This window comes from Prunus persica, chromosome G1 (assembly GCF_000346465.2).
Source record: "Prunus persica cultivar Lovell chromosome G1, Prunus_persica_NCBIv2, whole genome shotgun sequence".
Classification (NCBI taxonomy): Eukaryota; Viridiplantae; Streptophyta; class Magnoliopsida; order Rosales; family Rosaceae; genus Prunus; species Prunus persica.
Genome location: NC_034009.1, coordinates 4,120,941 through 4,141,975, shown reverse-complemented (window position 1 = coordinate 4,141,975; position 21,035 = coordinate 4,120,941). Strand labels below are relative to the sequence as shown.

The window sequence follows — 21,035 nt, the reverse complement described above, 5'->3', positions numbered from 1 at the left end:
TTTTTTTTGCGACTATTTTAAAATGATAAAATATTTAATTATAAAAGTCAGATTACTCCCAAAGCAAATGAAGTTGGCAGATAACTATAAGCGTTGATAGATATGGATTTAACAAGATTATGAATATATCATAGCTACTAGTAAATGCTTTGAAATCCAAATGTAGATAATTATGTTTAAATTAGTTAAGAAAACAAAATAATCCTAAACCGAAAATGTTGGGATCCATTTGGATGATGCCGGCTGCTTGGCCCGCAAGTTCTTTTCTCACTACTACTTGTATTAGGAAAAAGGAAACCCTATATAAATACTCCACTCCACTCCACTCCACACCCACACCACCAACACATCCCCAACCAAAATAGAAACAAAATGGCTCTCATTCGACAACGCCGCCAGCTTAATCTCAGCCTCCCCTTGCCCGAACCCTCCGAGTGCCGCCCATATTTCTCTGTTTCCCTCCCTCCCACCGCTGCTGTTACCACCGCCGTCACAAACAACCCTTCCTTCGGCGCTATCTCCGCCGCCGATCTCGAGAAACTTCAAGTCCTCGGCCACGGTAACAGCGGCACCGTCTACAAGGTAAATCACAAGCAGACTTCCACCACCTACGCTCTCAAACGCGTCCATGGCAACTCCAACGACCCTACAGTCCGCCGTCAACTCTTCCGCGAGATGGAGATCCTCCGCCGCACTGACTCTCCCCACGTCATCCGCTGCCACGCTATCTTTGAGAAGCCGTCGGGAGATATCGGCATCCTCATGGAGTACATGGACTCCGGCTCCCTCGAGACCTTGCTTAAAGCCCAAGGCACCTTCGCCGAGCCCAATCTTGCCCACGTCGCCAGCCAAGTTCTTAACGGCCTCAACTACCTCCACAACAACAAGATCATCCACCGCGACATCAAACCCGCCAATGTTTTGGTGAACAGCAACATGGAAATGAAAATCGCCGACTTTGGCGTGAGCAAGATCCTTTGCCGGACCTTGGACGCCTGCAATTCCTACGTGGGTACTTGTGCTTACATGAGCCCTGAAAGATTCAACCCGGATATTTACGGCGGCAATTACAACGGCTACGCCGGTGACATATGGAGCCTAGGGCTGACCCTGATGGAGCTTTACATGGGTCACTTTCCGTTGTTGCCTCCGGGTCAGAAACCCGACTGGGCCACGCTTATGTGCGCCATATGTTTCGGAGAGCCGCCGAGCTTGCCCGAGGGGGTGTCAGAGGAGTTTCGGAGTTTCATAGAGTGTTGCTTGCAGAAGGAGTCCGAAAAGAGGTGGACCGCCGCTCAGCTTTTGACCCACCCGTTCGTCTCTAAAGATCCTCGTGTATCCATTTCCTAATGGGTCGCTGGATTTGGCATGAAATTTTTTTTGTACACGAGTTACTGTTTGTAGGCTTCTGAATTTTGTGTATATACTGGGCCGGATTCGGATTCTTTCTTTATGAAATTCCTTTAATTAATTCCTTTCAATCTTTTCAAGTTGATGACGTGCATCCTACTGTTTATCTTTAATTAAACCTGATTAAGAGAATGGAAAAACGGTTTGATGCCAAGCTTTCAAATATAATAGTTTGTTATAAAATAACTGGGATATGTGCGAATATTGAGCTGCACGTAAAGTAGATGAGACACAGTATTTAACGAGGTTCGGCTATGCCTACGTCCCCGGAGAGCAGCAGTAGTAACTTTTCCACTATGTAAAATAATAGGGCTACAACTTTAGTGTTTACAATAAGTATGGCTCACTCAATTTTCTCTCTTGGAGAATTTCTCTCTTGCTCTCTTTCCTCTCAACTCACTCACCCTCTTTCTTCCTTCTTTTCCTTTCTTTCTTTCCTCACTCATTCTTCTCTTCATTTTGGTGTGTCTTACAAGTGAATGAGCAAGCCTATTTATAGGCAAAGTAAAAGGCTTCTAATGGAGACATAATGATTTCTCCCCAACATTATAATTTCATCTTTTGACTAATCATCCCACTTCTAACACCATCATTTCTTCTTTTGACTACCATACTCAACACCATCATTTTTCTTCCATCATTTCTCTTTATGTGGGCTTCACCAATATTATTTACAACATAGTTTGTATTTACATTTTAGACTTCATACCATGCTTAAAGGTTTGGGTCGGGCTTTAAAAACTTGGGGCGCTACCTGGGCTTGGGCCGAGATTTCAAATGGTCCTTGGGCGGTAGTGTTAGTCCCATTTTGAGACCTGAGCCGAGCCTTGTCGCTTGGGTCGAGCTTTTTGTGCTACGGTCGTGGCTTTTTAGGCTCGACCCCTATTTTAACTATGTGCCTAGGTATTTTCGTTTCTAGGCCCAAAATCCTGCCCAATGGGCGTTTACCACATCATCCTTCCTTTGCGAGGCCCAAGGGAAAAAAATTAGTATGAACACCTCGAATTTTAACAGTTTCAACTGAAGATGGGTGCATCGCGGTCTGAATTGAACAGCCAATGAAGATGCAAGGATTGGTCTAAAAGTGGTGGGAAATTATTTATATATTAGACTTGTGTGGTTAAGTGTATGTACTTTCTCTATTTTTCTTCTTTGGCCCGCTTTTGGTTCCTAAGTTTTGTTCCTTTTTCCCCGTTTCCTGGGTTTTGTAGAAGTTATTCTCTCGGAAAAAAAAAAAGGGCGCTTTTACAGTTCTCATTTTGTCCAATGTGATGTGTTATGTGTGGGTATTTTTAACATGACACATTATACAAAAACCTTTATAAAGTCTATTTGGAGAGAAAATCCTAAAATTAGGGGGTGTATTCAATTAGGATTATAAAGCGTTTAAAAAGATTTTAAAAATCCGGGTGTATTCAATTTGGATTTATACAAACTTTAAAAGAGGTTTTACAAGTCTGGGTGTATTCAATTCGGACTTATATGAACTTTTAAAAAGTCCATTCAAATATGGGTGTATTCAATTAGGATTATAAAAAAGTTGAATCAAATTTAGGTGTATTCGAAAGGTCCTATATTTGGAAGGATTTCATTAAGTGATAAATTTTCGTAGGTTTTAAGGGGAGAGTTATAAATAACAAAGACCAAAATAAATCCAACCTCCCACCCCCCAAGTATTTCATCAGATGTTTTTCTCTTTCCCTAGCTTTTCTCTTTGCGAAGACGAACAGCTTCCTTCCTCCATCTGTGAAGGTATGCTCCATATTTTTTCTTTGATCCATACCTTGTTGGGTTTTCTTTTTCCATGATTTTTTCTTCATCGTGTTTTTCTTGTTACTAGGGTTTATGCTTGTTTACCAGGGTTTATGATTGTTACTACTTATTTTTCTTCTGAAATATCTATATACGACTAGATAGAAAATTGAAATAATTGACAACCTTTCTATAATCGAACAAAAAAACTGAGATAAATATAGATGAACATTAAAAAAAACGAAAATCCAAAAATTTCAACTTTTAAATGCTGTTTTGGAAGCCTAAACAACCTCAAAATCTCAAAATCCACCATATGTCACAAAAAATTGTGAGTTTGACTCGTGGCATCGTTCCCTTTTCAGAAAGCTATCATACACCCCAATCGGAGTTCGGACGCCAAATCTGTAAATTCCTACTGCGTCATTTTTCCATTCAACATAAGATGTGTCATGTTTGGTGGTCAAGGTCGTGCACCTGCAAATGAAGTTGAGTTGTTCAATCTTCGTCATTCATCCTTGAGGAATGTCATTGAGAGGATATTTGGTATATTTCAGTCACGATTTACAATTTTCAAGTCTGCATCTCCATTCCCATATGCGACACAAACAGAGATAGTGTTAGCTTGTGTAGAACTACACAATTTTCTTCGAAAAGAGTGTAGATCTGACGAATTTCCTGTTGAATTGGAGGACGAATCTTCTTCATCTTCATCGTTATCGGTTAATGAAGGGGATCCTGAACTAGTTTTCCAAACACAAGAACAACAATGACAGAATGCTAATGAATGGAGAGTTGGTATGCTAATGAACTAGTTACTATATACGTTGGCAACATTGAAAGTACTGTGCATACAAAAAGTACTGTTCATATTTGACAGAGCATTCATGGTCAAATAGGTATTGTGCATACAAAAAGTACTGTGCATATTTGACACAACATTCTTAGATTATTCTTTTCATTTTGAACTGTGCATATGTTCTTCCATAGCAAACAAGTACTTTTGTTTTTGGTTTGGGTAACAAAACCAAATTTGATTGAAAAAATTCAGGTTTCTTTCTTTAAATGACAAGGATGAGGATAAAATGAAATATACTGTCTACATAAGTCTGGAATAAAAGCCTATCAAAATCTATGAAAGCTTAAGAAAATTTATTTAAAAAATTATACATAAGTCTTCTGAAAGTCTATCAAGTTCTATGGAAGCTGGCACTTAAACAAAATCTTTTTAAACGCTCTAGAATCTTAATGGAATACACCCCCTAGTCACTTGTCATTTTCTAATTGGTTTTTATAAAATTTTAACACATTAAGAACCATTAGAAAATTACAAGTGGCTAGTTTTTAGTTTTCTCTCCAAATATGCTTTATATGGGTTTTTGTATAATGTCATGCTAAAATTGGTTTTTGAATAAATAACTTTTTTAAAATAATGGAAAGAATGCATGGGGATTCTCTCCCTATGTTTGGCGATTAGGATTGGATTTGATTGGTATAATTGGATTACATTGGATTGGAAATGATAACATTAATCCAATGATATGTTTGGTACTACCAAGGACTAAAATATCGAAAATGTCGACAAAATAATGAGGATATTATAGTTTTTTCGGGTCTAGGATATTTTGGAACATATCCATACACATATCGTATAAGTATCGATAATATCGAAAATAATATCAGAACATATTGACGTCGATAATTTCTCTCATACTTCAGCAACATTTGGCTAAAATATCGTTATAATATCGATAATATGGAGATGATGAAGACAGTGGAAAATTGAAGAGTCATTTACACTAACACCTCCTAAGGTTTCTTGTGTTTTCACAAAACCCCCTCAAGTCTCAAAAATTACACGAACACCCCATAAGGTTTCAATTTGTTTTCATAAAACCTATTTTCGTTGATTGTTTGGCCAAAAATTGATGATTTCATTGAAGAAAAAAACTTATGCAAATGACAAAATTAACCTCAATGAAGTATATGCAATCTAATCTCAAAGGTTAACTTTGTCATTTGGGGAATTTTTTTTAAATAAAATCATCAATCTTTGGATGAAAAATCAATGAAAATGAGTTTTTTTAAAAAACAATTTAAAACCTCAGGGGATGTTCTTGTAATTTCTAAAACCTCAAGGAGTTTTGTGAAAAAGCCGAAAACCTCAGGAAATGTTAGTGTTACTAAGTCACTCATGTATCTTACCATGCAATGTATAAAATGTAAAATATTGTAGTAAATCATTATAAATAAATTATTACGGTGTGTTTAATCTTCTATCATTAATTACTTCATATTTTCTAACGCATTATTTGTTAGCTCGCTATATAATCAACTTAAATCAGTTAAACTCATCATGCATTGCATTTCCTTCCAATTTTTTGTGATAAAGTAATAGATAATTGACTAAATAAACATCCTTGAAAGTTTCAAGAAAAATTTCCAAGTTTTTCTTACAATTTTCATGGTTTGTATTTAATATCAATATCGATAATATCCCGATATTTTCATCGAAATTTCTGTGTTTTTGGACTATCGATATTTCCAAAACCATCGATATTTTAGACCTTGGGTACTACACAAGATTAAGGGGTTGAATTAATTAAAATGTGCTATTACATGACTTAGTACGATTATACATAATCCAATTCACCAACCAAATCCCAACGTTTTGGTAAGATTCATAATCCTACTGTATTTGGGCCAAGTAGGTTCAGAAAAAACCTAATCTAAGTTGTTTTTAGGCCACCAAACATTTAACTAGGATTATGAATCCTGTCCAACTACATAATCCAACTGAGCAAATTCAAGGGCCATATAATAATGGAAATAATACATAGGGATTCTTTCCTATAATAATACTATACCAAAGGATCAAATTAATCTTTCCTTATAAAATTACATGTGGAATATGGATTTTGAATTCAGTTGGACCAAATATAGCATAACCCCAGCATTTCCAAAACTCAGAAAAAGAGAATGATGATTCGCACACCTAATGGGAATGTATTAAATTGGATTTACCACATATGTTATATAAAAAAAGAAATTGGATTCAAAATTGTTTACCACCCTTACAATTGTTGCATAAATATGCAAATGCGTGATCGCCATTGAAATCACCAAGTCAAAAGGGAAGAAAAAAAAAAATCTAAAAATGTGCAATCCTCTTCTTAGCAAACATGTCTTTCTGCTTGTGTTGTGCATTGCTGTTTGGAATCTGCCAATCATCTCTGCAAGAAACCAAGCAACCTTGGCATCAGACCCACCATTAACCACTGTTCATATCAACAACAATCTTCCAATTGCTTTGGAATATTTTACAATTCACTGTAAAACAAATACCGAAGACTTGGGAGTCTATGAAATAGCTTGCAACACTGCCTATGACTGGAGTTTTCGCTTTGGAGGGGTCACGCTTTTGACTTGTGCTATAAATTTTCGACGCTACCCGCAGGGTCGTTTGGAGGACGTGTTTGGAGTCTTTGACATGTATGTTGCTGATAGGGATAAGAGTAGGTGCCCCACAAACTGCATTTGGAATGTGACTGAGGGTGGAGTTTATGGTTATAGAGACTACAATGTCGGAGACAGTGATATCTCTCTTGAGTGGCCTAAACCACCACCGCAGATGAGCTAATAGTGTTGCTAAAATAATGAACATTACAAAAGCTAATGGATTTCTGCTCATAATAAGAAATGTATGGGAGCCTTGTTGCTTTGGAATATAAGGAATTCGTTCGTTGTTGTTCGTTCTATATCTTGAAATTTTGTTTTCAATTTGTGAATGAAAGTAGATTATTTCGTATCAGGTAAAAATTTAGAGTCTCTGATATATGATGGATATTGATATTTTTCATATATTTTTTGGGTAATCACTTCCAAACGAGTCTTTAGTCGACAATTATATTTGATATTTTTCAGATACTCTTTTGGTATTTAATCGATAGTTAGATATATTGAAGGGCCTGAACCCTCACCATTTTGTTCCTGCACTTAAGCTTATGCTATCTTATCTAAAAGGCCTCTTGCTAGGAAGTCAAGTACACACAAATATATGACACTTCACCTTTCCCTTCCAAGCAATGTAGCTGATCTTTCTCATTCTCATTTTGCATCTTTCAGGATTTACAGGTCTTAAAATCCACTCTGAATGATGTGGGATTACTCACTGATGTTTTCCCTTCTACTTTTGACTTTTCTATTGAAGATGTCGTTACAGTCTTTTCAAATTAATGAAAATCAAACAAGAAAACGCACTAACATGCCAAAAGACACCACAAGGAATTAAGCAAAAAATCAGAGGCACCCGCAGAAAACCATCCAAGCCCACATCACGTAGTATACTAATCCGCATTTTGCTAACCCAATTTAATACCATAGTATACGGATCTGCATTTATTTGAGTATATTTAGTAGAAAATCTAGTACTGGCCTTTTTCTGGAAAAAACAGTGGTCTAGATTTACAACAACTTTGGTCCAGAGTTAGACCTCATTATTCATTGTAAATTCAGAGATGACAATCTAGGTAATTAAAGAGAAGATAATTAAAAAAGAGATAATTAAAAAGAAGATAACTATAGAGAAGAAAATTTTTAAATTATGCATATATGTGGGTTGCTTTTTGAGTGGGCATAAATTTATATGTTTCACATGAGTTGGCCTATTTTATATGAGTATTTTTTATTTTTGAAAATTTTGAGGTAGGCAGCAGCCTACCTTGCCCTAGGCGTAGCACCGCCCCTGCGACCAAGCATTTGGGGAACCTCAAGTCAGCATGGCGTGGGAGGTGACATCTCACCAGTTCACAATATACAAACAAAGGAGAGACAAAAAGAGGTGTAGCATTTGTTTGTGGGACCCTACACATGCCACGTTGTCATATGAATAATACCAATACTGTCAATGAATATGGACCAAATTGGTTTAAAATTGAAGAGTTCATGCACCACAATTGTTTTTAACCCTATTAATCTATAATTGGTATAATATATCATGTAGAGAAATGGTATAATATCATAAATGGATAATAGTAATTACCTTGGTATATAAGTGGCAACCACAAACAAATCCTAGCCATCCTCAAATTCACTTGGCGAAAAGAAAGAAAAACCTATCCAAAGTTTAAACAGTCATCATGGCTTTGTTCACTAGGAATGTAGGATTGCTAGTGCTGCTTGTGTTTGTTTGGTCCTTAACCATGTGTGATGCAGGAATTCTTCCAAACGTAGGAGCTCTTCCAAATGTGACACATGTGAACATTACTAATGATTTGGGCGGAGACTTGACGCTCACTATTCACTGTAAATCCGCAGACGATGATCTTGGTGCCCATGTCCTCCCCCCTCTCATCTCCTATGAATTTGTATTTCGACCCAACATGTGGTGGACTACACAATACTTTTGCTTGGTGGAGTGGCCGGGTGCATCTCATTATATTGATATATACATACAAAAAAGAGATCAAGATAGGTGTGACATTTGTATGTGGGTTATAGTACCCTATGGCGGATGCTTGTTCAACTACAAGACCAGGCAATATGACATTTGCTATCCATGGAACCCACCTAGTTAATGGTTATCTACCGTCTACATCAATAATATGAACTTGTTTCAAGTATCTCTTCATTTAGAATAATTAACAGTTCCATTGTTTCGAATACTATGATCATTAATCTCTTTCTCTCTTTTTTTCCTTTTTTTTAAAATACGTAATAAGACTATTTTTGTCCCTAAATATAAGCATTTTATATTCAAAAAGTCATGTATTTAATTCTTCCCGAACGAAGAGGCCTCAAATTAAATTCTTACTCCATGGTTGGAATGGAAATGAATAAGAAATATGTATAATACAAGTAATAATTGAAAGGGAGGGCACGAACCAATTATTTAATGTAGCTTTCCATTTTGCTTTTGGCCTGTTCAGTCCTTTAATGGTATAATCCTAACAACTTCCTTTTTATCCATAAAATACTTGGGGCACGTTTTTAAATAAAATAAAATAAAAAGGCCTCTTAAATAGTGTCGTTTAAACCAGTCATATTGTATTGTAATTTTTTTATTTATAAAAAGACAATAGAATTCTATTAAATAAATAAGAAAAAATAGTATAAAAGATATAGATAGTAATGGGAGTCATTCTAATAGCAATATGGCAGACATGGGTAAAAGCTTCCCCAATGACATGAGCCAGCCGAAAAGCTGAACAATCTGGAGAGAATCACTCTCGATAAAAATCTAAAACACACCGACATAAGGAAGAACAAACGCCACTAATCTTCCTCCGAAACATGACATAGAAAGCGCCACCTAATCACTCCATGTCCCCAATGCGCCAATCAATAGTAGATATGACATGACCAAGCATCACCACCTCAAAGAGCATCTATACCAGAAAAGGCACATCCAAAGCCAACCCAATCTGCCGAAGTAAGACCATAGCGGCATAAACACAACTTGTTGGCTATCAAACCTCAATCTTATGCTTATGTTTATAAAGTTGTTCAAGACTACCATTTATTTATATTTTCAATATAAATTTCAAATACCAAAGGCACGTTTGATAACAATTTTAGTTCTCAGTTTTCAATTTTCAGTTTTCTTTTCTGAAAATTTGAAAACATGAAACTTGTTTCGTAGCCAATTTTACTTTTCAAAATCGAAAACTGAAAAACTATTTAAAAGTGTTTGGTAACTAATTTGAGTTTTCAATTTTTCAATTTTATGTGGAACTTGGAAATGAATTTCTTTTGGGGTCAAATTGTGAATTTGAGGTCATAGAATGAAAGTGCATGTGTTACAAAGAATTTGTAGTACTTTACTGTGAATTTTTTGGAGTTATGATGGATTTTTTGTGAATTTTGGATATGAAGGTCTCAAGGCTCGAACTGGCTCCACAATTGAATGCAATAGTCCAGCAGTCGGGTCCAAGTCAAGACGTCCCAAATATCAAGTTTTGGTAACTTGAGTGACATGTATGTGTGGTGACGTGAAATTGGTGAACTGAAAATTGAAAATATGTTTGGTAACAATTTTCATTTTTAGTTTTCAAAAGAGTGAAAACTAGTTTTCAAAATCACCCTTATTTTAGAAAAACGATAGTAACTATTGATGAAACATATCATACTACAAAGTCACAAAAGAGCCAACATGGGTACAACATCTCCAGTGAGTCAATGACCAGACACAACAACATGTTGATTTGATATGGAGATAATTATGCGTAAACCAACAAATACTCAATCGCACAACGGCAAAAACGGCGAAAACTAGAATACAAAATACAGCAAACTCCTAAAGAGTTCCTAAGAATTAAAATAAAAAGTACAGCAAACTCCTAATGAGTAATAGACTTAAAACAAGAAACATGAACACCGCTCCACATCCTCTCTGGCAACCGAAGAAATACATAACGCCATACTGGCTAAACCCTTTGTGTTGCACCGGCTAAACCTTAACCCACACAAACTGGTAACTTTCATTATTGTAACTCCAAACACTGAACTGGAGCCAAAACCCTGTATATGTGGGCCAAAAGCGGCAACTAAATCATGGTTACAATGGTGTTTTGCAATGTCTGCTTCCACATCACATATGAACCAGCAAAGCAACCGTTACTACATCCACCGACGTTGACACCTCCATCTCCACCGGGATAGATAGCCCCACCGATAAATCTTATTACAGCCAAGCAAAAAACACCTAAATCAAAAAAACCTGCAGCCAGAAACAACAAAAACAAAAAACAAAAAACAAAAAACAAAACCAAGATCTATAAAAAAGGAAAGGGAAGGAAAGAGGAAAAAAAAGAGAGAGGGAGGGATACAGAAAAAGAGAGGGATTGAGAGGAAAGATAGAGGTGGCGAGGAGAGGCGGAGGCCACCTTCCCCCAACCACACACCCCCCACCCCCCACCCCCCCAATTTCCTCTCCTCTCCCGGTGCGGCCCTAGAGGATGCAATGAAGAGTTTTTTTAGAAGGCCCTAAATTTTAAACCTAAAGCAATTAACCCTTAAAAGTCAAAACGACTTCGTTGGAGGTAAGCACAAGGTAACACCAAAAAATCAGAAGAGCATTTATTTCTTGCTTATCATAATGCTGGCAATCTAATACTATTAAACGTGACACCATATGGAGCCTGCTGTATAATTAACATCCTCACGGCACAACACACATTACTTTCCCACAAGAGAAGAGTGAAAAGGAGTGAACCTCTTCAAACGGACATGGCTTTATTCACCAGAAATGTATTACTGCTAATGCTGCTTCTGTTTTTCCTAACAATGAGTGATGCTAAAGTGCATGTTTCCATCACTAATGATTTGGACGTGGTTTTTGGTGGAAAAAATTCGAGCCTAACCCTTCACTGCAATCCAAAGACGATGATCTCGGTGTTCATGATATCCCTTTCCTTGGCTCCTATGAATTTAGCTTCCTGCCGAATATTTGGGGGACCACGCAATTCTTTTGCAGTGTGGAGTTTGAAGGTGCATCTCACTATTTTGATATATACATTCACCAAAAAGACAGAAAATTTTGTGAAGTTTGTGTGTGGCGTATAATACCGACAGGAGCATGCAGGTACAACTATGAGAAGTTGGATTATGATTGCTTTCTTTGGAACAATAAGTTGTTGTTTCATGGAGATTAATTATGTCGTTCAATCAAATATCAAATCTCTTTCTTGTCATCTTAAGATGAAAAAAATAATAAACTCATTTGATTGTCCGTGAGTTTGTAACTTGCTAGTTTTTCAATTGAGAAATTCGTGCTCTTAAATTTCATCAACTTATCTTTCGTTTTTCTATAGCAAAAATCGTTATCTTTTTTGTTAGCTTAATGACTGTTTACACCATAATGAACCGAGTAGACCCAGCACCAAAGTGACTAGCACCAAGGCAGCCACGCCTTCTCCTGTGCCGAAGGAAGACACACTTCCGAGGTGCCAGACACCTACCGAAGCTCCCAGCTGCCAAACCTAATCTCCAGGACACGTGTCGCCACCACGACGACTTGCACAAAGTCCCACATCGGAACTTTGTGCAAACCTCCTACTTTCACCTCCCTATAAATAGGGAACAGTACCCAGGTAAAAAGAACAACTATTCTCCCACTTTTACTGTTACTCTGCCAGAATTACTACTTGTAACTGACTTAGGCATCGGAGAGCCTTCGGCCGGCACCACACCGGTGTCCGAAGCTTAACGATTGCTTCTCCCACTTTGTCTTCTGCAGGTTTCCCATCAACCTATATTTCACCAAGGGCCTCAGCTCTCTTCCCTGCTGAAGACCCCGCATACCTAATCACTAAGTTGGACTCACTATTGGCCGGGCCATTTTGAGCATCAACAGTTTGGCGCCGTCTGTGGGAAATGACACAAAAGGCTTCTGTCGTTCTCCCTTCTTCCGTGCCCTTCGGCACCCCTTTGATCAACGTCCCCCAACTTGCCGTTCGGTAATACCTGTGCTGAAGCAATCATGAGTCATCAAAATATCAACCAGTTGAAGACATATATTTGCCGAAGCCACCCACCAATCAGACACTGTCTAAAGTTTACTTTGGAGATTGCCCAATATTCTCATCCATAAAGAACATCATCTTACGTTGTTTGCATGGCCAAGGAGCAGAACACTATCCCAATTAATCTGCAGAATGCCCACGTGCATCCCCACTATGAGATAAGATTCCTATACTTGTATTGAATTATTTCAACATAGTTGCAAGCATGCAATTTTTAATAATTCACTACGAAATCTTATTCAACAATATGAATAACAGGAGCTGTCCAGATTCAGTCACTTTGAAAAAGTTCCAATTTGGCACTTGCCCAATACTCCAATTCACCAAAAATATCATTTTTTGCATGGCTTGCATGAAATACCCATACTGAAGCCCACATGCCAATCCAAAGGGCAGCCCACATGGTCCATTTCCATGAGTTTGTGGCGTAGGTGCTGTTCAACACCTGTCAAATGCCATTCGTCAACACAATGGAATGCCAGCACTGAAGCCACCATAAACCCCTCTATTTGAAGACAAAATACGATGACTAGAACGGCACCCAGTTTTCTAAGCTCATCTCCAATATTTTAGCTTCAGCCAATGGCTTTCAGAAGCCATATCAACCTTCAAAACTCTGCCCAGTACCATTCGGCAGTCCCAGATTAAAGCAAGATACCACACCCAACCACCAAATTTATTTAGACACCCAAAACAGAATGGGTTCATCCCCAGCAAGGCCACCACTGGGACGCAAGGAAGAATAGGGGAGGACCGTGTCATGCCCATCGGCTCCTCTCTCCGACTGAGATAGAAGCCAATCTCTCCTTCTCTCTCTCATGCGCACAAACGCAGAAACGCCACACCAAACCACCAGACGAGGAAACTCCACAAATTCTCAGATCTCTCAGCGCCGTTGGCCAGGCCTCATTGCTAACGTGCACCTGGGAGGCTCTTGCTACTCTGCTTATATCAGCCTTGCTTTCGCTGGCTGCTCAACCAACCAAAAATAAAAAATAAATAAGGAGAGAAGAAAAGGGCAACAACATGTAGCGAACTTGGGGCAAGTAAGAAGGTACTTCAATACCTTAGCCGAATGCTCAAAGCTTCCATACCTACTGAACGGTAAGCAACGACTGGGTGACTTTCAATGTCAAAATTTCTCTATGCCGAAATCCCTCAAGACACCCAAACCACCATTTTGCTGAACCACAAGAGTCGACCGGACGAAGAACATGGGGTCACGAAAATTACACACTTGCCGGCAAGGATGGTGCTGCAACTTCCGGAGTCGAATTTTTGATCGCTGAAGCTTGCCCTACAGCTCTAAAACTTCCCAAACCAAACCTGCCGATCGGCAGGCATATGCTACAGTCTGCTTCCCCACAAAATAATCATCGCACTGGCCTCACGATCCCAAAGGTGCCGAAGTGGGAAACTCACCTTCCTTTCCAAAAACACCCTTGCCGAACGGCAAGGGCTAAGCAGAAGCAAATGGGAGCTCGCAGAAAGTCTTACCAAATGTAACTCGAACCCACGCCGCGCTGCCGAAGCCCCGTTCAACTCACAAAATCCCTTCTAGCCAACCTTGCCGAACGACAAGGTTTGTGCTGACGGCTTCAAGATCTTCGAAGGCCAACCTTGCCAAAAGACCCACGAGCTGAAGAATTTTTACCAAGCCCATCATTGCCGAACGGCGGGCTTATGCCAGCCCCTTCAGAATTTTCAACACCCTTGCCGAACGGCAAGGGCTATACAATCGGAGAAGACACCCTTGCGGAACCAGAGAAGACCCTTGCCAAGAACTTTTTCAATCACCCTTGCCGAATGGCAAGGGCTGCGCAGCAAGAAGAGAGCTCACCAAAACCCCTCGACTGTCCCTTGCCGATCGGCACCTCCTTGCTGAACCACGAAAACTTGCGACAACTCTCCTCTTGCCGACCTGCCCAGACCCGCTCTTAGCTCTAGCCGAATCGAACTTACCAACTCAACCATAATCGCGTGTGTAGCTCCTTTCAACTGCACCTTGCCGAACGGCAGATTTGATCTAAACAAAAGGTGAACACGCCCCTTCCAAACCCTACGGCCTTGCCTAAACCCAAAATACAAACCTACAGCCCCGTCGAAATGTTGAGGGCCTAGCTCCAAAACTAGTGCTCACTAAAGGGTCATACCAAATTCAAGACGTGCTCACGATCTCCCATGGGCCCAGATCCATTATCATGCTAAGCCCAGCCAACATTTGGCACCCTTGCCGAACAGCAAGGGCCATGAAGGAGAAATGACAGCTCCCGAAGTTCGTTTTTCTTCAAGCTTTAGACCTGCCAAACGGCAAGAGCCACACTGAACCTCCTTAGGCTCTTCCTCCTTTCAAGCCGTGTGCACCCCAGGCCCATCGTTGCCGAAGGTCTAGCCTTTCTCATAACGAAAACCCAAGAGGTCACTTAGCTTCTCCTAAAATAAAAAGGGAAGCTATTTTTATTATTATTCTTTCCTAAAATAATAATAAAAAAATGCATTCTTGCATTTTTCCCTTCAGCACCCTTTGCCTTCGGCACCTCCGAGCCTAGCTATATTGGCTTGCAAACATGCAAGCTTTGTGTCGCCTTCGGCACCCTCGAGCCTAGCCCCACCACCTTGCGACATGCAATTCTTATGCCTTCGGCACCCTTGCGACATGCAATTCTTATGCCTTCGGCATCCCCTTTGCCTTCGGCACCTCCGAGCCTAGCTATATTGGCTTGCAAACATGCAAGCTTTGTGTTGCCTTCGGCACCCTCGTGCCTAGGCCCACCACCTTGCGACATGCAATTCTTATGCCTTCGGCACCCTCGTGCCTAGGCACATTGCCTTGCGACATGCAAGCTTTGTGCCTTCGGCATCCCTTTGCCTTCGGCACCTCCGAGCCTAGCTATATTGGCTTGCAAACATGCAAGCTTTGTGTTGCCTTCGGCACCCTCGTGCCTAGGCACATTGCCTTGCGACATGCAAGCTTTGTGCCTTCGGCATCCCTTTGCCTTCGGCACCTCCGAGCCTAGCTATATTGGCTTACAAACATGCAAGCTTTGTGTCGCCTTCGGCACCCTCGTGCCTAGGCACATCGCCTTGCGACATGCAAGCTTTGTGACCCTTCGGCATCCCTTTGCATTCAGCATCCCTGAGCCTAGCACATTGCCTTGCAAACATGCAAGTTTTTGTGTCACCTTCGGCATCCCCTTTGCCTTCGGCACCCCCGTGCCTAAGCACATCGCCTTGCAAACATGCAAGCTTTGTGTCACCTTCGGCACCCTCGTGCCTAGGCCCATTGTCTTGCAGCATGCAAGTCTTATGCCTTCGGCACCCTCGTGCCTAGGCCCATCGCCTTGCAACATGCAATTCTTATGCCTTCGGCACCCTCGTGCCTAGGCACATTGCCTCGCGACATGCAAGCTTTGTGCCTTCGGCATCCCATTTGCCTTCGGCACCCCCGTGCCTAGCTCTATTGTCTTGCAACATGCAAGTCTTATGCCTTCGTCACCCTCGTGCCTAGGCCCATCACCTTGCGACATGCAATTCTTATGCCTTCGGCACCCTCGTGCCTAGGCCCATCACCTTGCGACATGCAATTCTTATGCCTTCGGCACCCTCGTGCCTAGGCACATTGCCTTGCGACATGCAAGCTTTGTGCATCAAGAGTACCCAAATCCTAGTACAAGGCTAGGGCCCAAATTTGATCACGGCACCCCAACCCAGTTCACCACATATTATAGCTGGACTTGCCGAACGGCAAGGTACGGGCAGCAACAAATGGGGGACTCACCTGCCGTATGGACGGTCTAGCTTGAGAGGCTAGGCGGCAGCTCAAAGACCCAGCTCGTACCTGCAAAGCCCACAAGAATCCTCACTGGCCGAAGCCACAGCAAGCGGCTTCTATAACAAACAAATTCCCCCTTGAAACAGTGCGCTACTCCCTTGCCGAACGGCAAGGGCTGTATGAAGTTCTTAACACTTCTCACCACACCTCAGCTTCACGTTGCCAAGCCCTAGCTCCTATGGAAGGCCCAAGTGACCGAATAATGGGTCTAGCTCCCGAAGCCAAAAAAATTGGCTAGACCCTTGCCGAACGGCAAGGGCCATGGAGGAACTATGGAGAGTCCAAAATTTCCAAATGGCCCGGCCATTCACAAAAAAAAAAAAAAAAAAAATGGCTAGACCCTTGCCGAACGGCAAGGGCCATGGAGGAACTATGGAGAGTCCAAAATTTCCAAATGGCCCGGCCATTCACAAAAAAAAAAACAAAAAAAAAAAAAAAAAAGAGAAGGGAGCTAGACCCTTGCCGAACGGCGAGAGCCATGGAAGAATTGGAGTCTCCGAAATTTTCCACAAGACCTGGCTCCTTCGAAGGTCTGGCTCCCCTACTGACCCAGCTCCCATCTTATCTGCAACATGCCCAAATACCCAGGTACCCAGCTACCATGTGTTGACGCAACTCCTAGCTTGCCAACTTGGGGGACTAGGGAGTGCCCTACGACTCCCAACGAAGCTGGAATGCTCGGTTACAATTACAAAACTCACAAGTTCCCAACCCAGAAGTTACTTCTCGACCGCGAACTTGGGGGACTACTGTTTACACCATAATGAACCGAGCAGACCCAGCACCAAAGTGACTAGCACCAAGGCAGCCACGCCTTCTCCTGTGCCGAAGGAAGACACACTTCCGAGGTGCCAGACACCTACCAAAGCTCCCAGCTGCCAAACCTAATCTCCAGGACACGTGTCGCCACCACGACGACTTGCACAAAGTCCCACATCGGAACTTTGTGCAAACCTCCTACTTTCACCTCCCTATAAATAGGGAACAGTACCCAGGTAAAAAGAACAACTATTCTCCCACTTTTACTGTTACTCTGCCAGAATTACTACTTGTAACTGACTTAGGCATCGGAGAGCCTTCGGCCGGCACCACACCGGTGTCCGAAGCTTAACGATTGCTTCTCCCACTTTGTCTTCTGCAGGTTTCCCATCAACCTATATTTCACCAAGGGCCTCAGCTCTCTTCCCTGCTGAAGACCCCGCATACCTAATCACTAAGTTGGACTCACTATTGGCCGGGCCATTTTGAGCATCAACAATGACCAATAAAGTTTGCTAACATCTTTGGCCAGAAATGTTTGCTGACTGTTTCCCTCTTTTCGATGGAAGGAGTTTTGGTCCGAAAAGAGAGAAACAATTACTTTAATATTTAAAATTTGTTGGTAAACATGAATGACCAGTTAACTTTTTTTATAGGCAAAAAATGTCATCCCTTTTGCTTCTTATAACAAAAGAATGGACCATGTTAAGAAGGGAATTGTGTGTGTATGTTAAATATAACAAAGCATATTGACTATATATATACAAGGTTGATCAAATGAAACCGGGCAAACCGGTCAAACTGGCCAAACCAAATTGGTTTGTTTAGTTCGGTTTTTTGTTTTGGTTATTTTTATGTTTTAGTTTGAGAAATGTCAAACCACCGATTCACTTGAACCAAACCGATTAACATTAGTGCTTAAATATCCAAAAATTTGTAGCCAAAGAGGGTTCAATCCCTCGACCTCCATAATGAATTTTTGGTTTTTTGGTTTTAAAGTATTATTTTTATTTTTAATAGTTAAATTAAGTTTTTAAAATAAAATTTAAAAAATTTTTTTTTTTTCACATATGGCACTTAGTTTAGCAAAATAATGGATCTCATTGGTGTCACATCAGCATTTTTAACAGACTTGACGGTGAGGGGCAAAGTGAGACACAAAACATCGGTCAAGAAGGCACTTTAACTTTAAGGGAGTTTAGTGGGAATTGACCAATATTTTAAGGGGTGCACTGTAGCACTTAAGCCAAAGAAAAAAGAACATTCCAATTAGGTATGAATATTCAGGTCTTTAAGATCATAGGCTTCTTCCTAAGAAACTATTGCACCAAAGTCATGCATGACAAGTATCATTGTCCCAAACTGAAGGGTTTTAGTCCATTTTGGTGAGAGCAATAACGCTTGTGATGTGGCCAAAAGTAAAGCAAGAGCTTGTAGTGTTGGAGTAAAACTAAATAGAGAATTAATTGAAATAAACTTTTGCAGAGGGTCGTTATAACTTTTGAAGCTCATATGGTCTCAGATCAGAAACACTATGGCAAACAGTTATAATGTTACTTAATAATGCTCATTAAAATAAAATAAAAACTGCACTATAACTAAATACAATTTAATTCCATTTGTAACCCAGTGCTGAGCATCAAAGTCTCAACTTGGCTCAGGCTCATTGCTCTTATATAAATCCTTACCCTCTTCTCTCCAACCATCAACAAAGACAATCTAGCTAACCCTTTTCTGATATAGTGCAAAAGTAAGAGTTCCAGGTTTGCCAATAACCATGTCTAGAAAAGTTGAAGCAATATTTTCACTACTGCTAATGGCAGCATGTGCTGCAACCGGCCTGGCGCATGTGCCACCCCCACCAGCATTGCCTCTCCTTCCACCGATCCCAGGCCTATTGCCACCAGGGATCCCAGGGTTGCCACTGCCAGGGAACCCGGATGACATAGCAAAGTGTTGGTCTTCACTTCAGAACGTTCCAGGGTGTGCATGGAAAATTTATACCTCAATCTCTACTGGTAAATTTGTAGTAGGCCCTGCTTGTTGCAAGGCCTTCCAAGCAATTGACCAGAATTGCTTGCTGAAAATGTTCCCATTCTTTCCTTCATTTCCTCCATTGATCAAGAGCAACTGTGCAAATGTTGCTGCTCCTAAAGCAGGTGGGTTAAAGCAGTAGTATGCAGTTGAGAGGATAGTTCTCAGAGGAAATAAGTTGACTTTGTTTTCAATTAGTCACATAGTCATGCAGAGTTTTTACCTTCTGGTGCCATTTAAGTTGCTTTGGTTTTGGAGGATTCAGGATTGTGATATGTATTTGAAGGAGAATAACAGCTAATTAATCTCATTAAAATAAGTCTCTCTCTCTCTCTCTCTCTCACACACACATTCATCATTGAAATCCTTTCTTTCTTCCTTTGCCCAAAAACAACTGTGTAACTATCAATGGGGAAAAAAAAAGATTAGCAATATTTCCTAGTTCCTCTTCAAAGAGAAATGCAAGACACCATCTTCTAATAAAAAAAAGTACATTAGCAAACCAAATGATGATGCAGCTCAAATAGTATTAGATGAGGTCATTTTTGAAGATTTTAGATTCAATTCCTTTTGCAAGGAAAAAGAAAACTGGAATGTGGACAAATCATCTCTATTTTGACACTTCGTACTAACATTTGATTGGGAACATACACTGGCGAAATAAACTCCACTAAAATGAATGCAGGTTTTCTAAATTTGCAACAAAATAAAATCCCAAGTGCTTATGTAACACAATGATGCTTGAACTTGATAATCATGCATATCAGGTGCTTATGTAAGTCACCAGTGAGGTATATTATAGCAAATGCAATAACTATACATATTCTTATGCATATCAGGTGCTTTGTTTATAAACACCTTTATTGGAGTGTGGATTTTCGATGTGGGATTTTCACAAAAGGACACCTCAAAATATAAGCCTATAGAGAAATCCGTATTTTTATTGTAGTATAGCCGGTCGGCTATACTCTATAAATAAAATATTTTAAATATATAGCCGCACGGCTATACTTATACTCTAAAAATAGAATACTTTAAACGTATAGCCGGGCAAAGGATTCCAAAATTATAAAACACTGCTCAAATATATGGATATCATATCCTACCGTTATGTGACCATTTCATATCCATAATGGTCACTCCACCATACCGTTATGTGACCATTTCCAAATAATGCAAAGGATTCCAAAATTATAAAACACTGCTCAAATGCCCAAGAATCATATCCATACTGAATTTGGTTTTATCTCAGCAGCAAGGTGAAGATCATACATGAAATGAAACAAAACATGAAATATCACCACATAAGGTCCAAATATCACCACATAAAACTAACAAGAACAGTAGAAAAAAGACTAATGATATTCCTTGGCACTGTTAAGGGCCAGCTTCTCAATTTCTCTTTCAGGTTGCCTTTTGATCCAACGATGAAGTCTTTCACACAACCTTCAGCAGACTCTGTCGCCCTCTTAATCTGCCATCACAACCTTGTGCCATTAGCCTTCCAAACACTTAACGTACACCAAGTATAGAAATTATTCAACAAAACCAATATCTATCAAAAGAACCTATGACAATCGCCAATTACCAATGAAGAAATTGAAAGTTTTCTAAGACAGGAAAAAGGAACATGAACACAGAGAAGAATCTCAGCTCAGCTAAAGGCATCCTGCCTTATAATATAGATGGTCAGACAAAACATGCTTTACGTTAAACAATCTAGTCTT

General features: G+C 40.2%; 4 protein-coding genes across 4 annotated transcripts; all 4 read left to right on the top strand.

Moving 5' to 3' along the window:
* On the top strand, positions 1-1,350 carry LOC18793953 (mitogen-activated protein kinase kinase 9). The gene has a single exon (XM_007224792.2). It carries the CDS (start codon positions 373-375, stop codon positions 1,348-1,350), a length of 978 nt encoding a protein of 325 aa, XP_007224854.1. The 5' UTR covers positions 1-372.
* LOC18791281 lies at positions 3,615-3,935 on the top strand. The gene has a single exon (XM_007227561.2). It carries the CDS (start codon positions 3,615-3,617, stop codon positions 3,933-3,935), a length of 321 nt encoding a protein of 106 aa, XP_007227623.2.
* LOC18793572 lies at positions 6,320-6,802 on the top strand. The gene has a single exon (XM_007224814.1). The coding sequence runs from the start codon at positions 6,320-6,322 to the stop codon at positions 6,800-6,802; it is 483 nt and encodes a 160-aa protein (XP_007224876.1).
* On the top strand, positions 19,052-19,450 carry LOC109946726 (egg cell-secreted protein 1.1-like). The gene has a single exon (XM_020555373.1). It carries the CDS (start codon positions 19,052-19,054, stop codon positions 19,448-19,450), a length of 399 nt encoding a protein of 132 aa, XP_020410962.1.

Bases quoted from the DNA above. Each gene is read 5' to 3' on its own strand.
- LOC18793953 (XM_007224792.2), top strand. From the start codon at position 373: ATGGCTCTCATTCGACAACGCCGCCAGCTTAATCTCAGCCTCCCCTTG.
- LOC18791281 (XM_007227561.2), top strand. From the start codon at position 3,615: ATGTTTGGTGGTCAAGGTCGTGCACCTGCAAATGAAGTTGAGTTGTTC.
- LOC18793572 (XM_007224814.1), top strand. From the start codon at position 6,320: ATGTGCAATCCTCTTCTTAGCAAACATGTCTTTCTGCTTGTGTTGTGC.
- LOC109946726 (XM_020555373.1), top strand. From the start codon at position 19,052: ATGTCTAGAAAAGTTGAAGCAATATTTTCACTACTGCTAATGGCAGCA.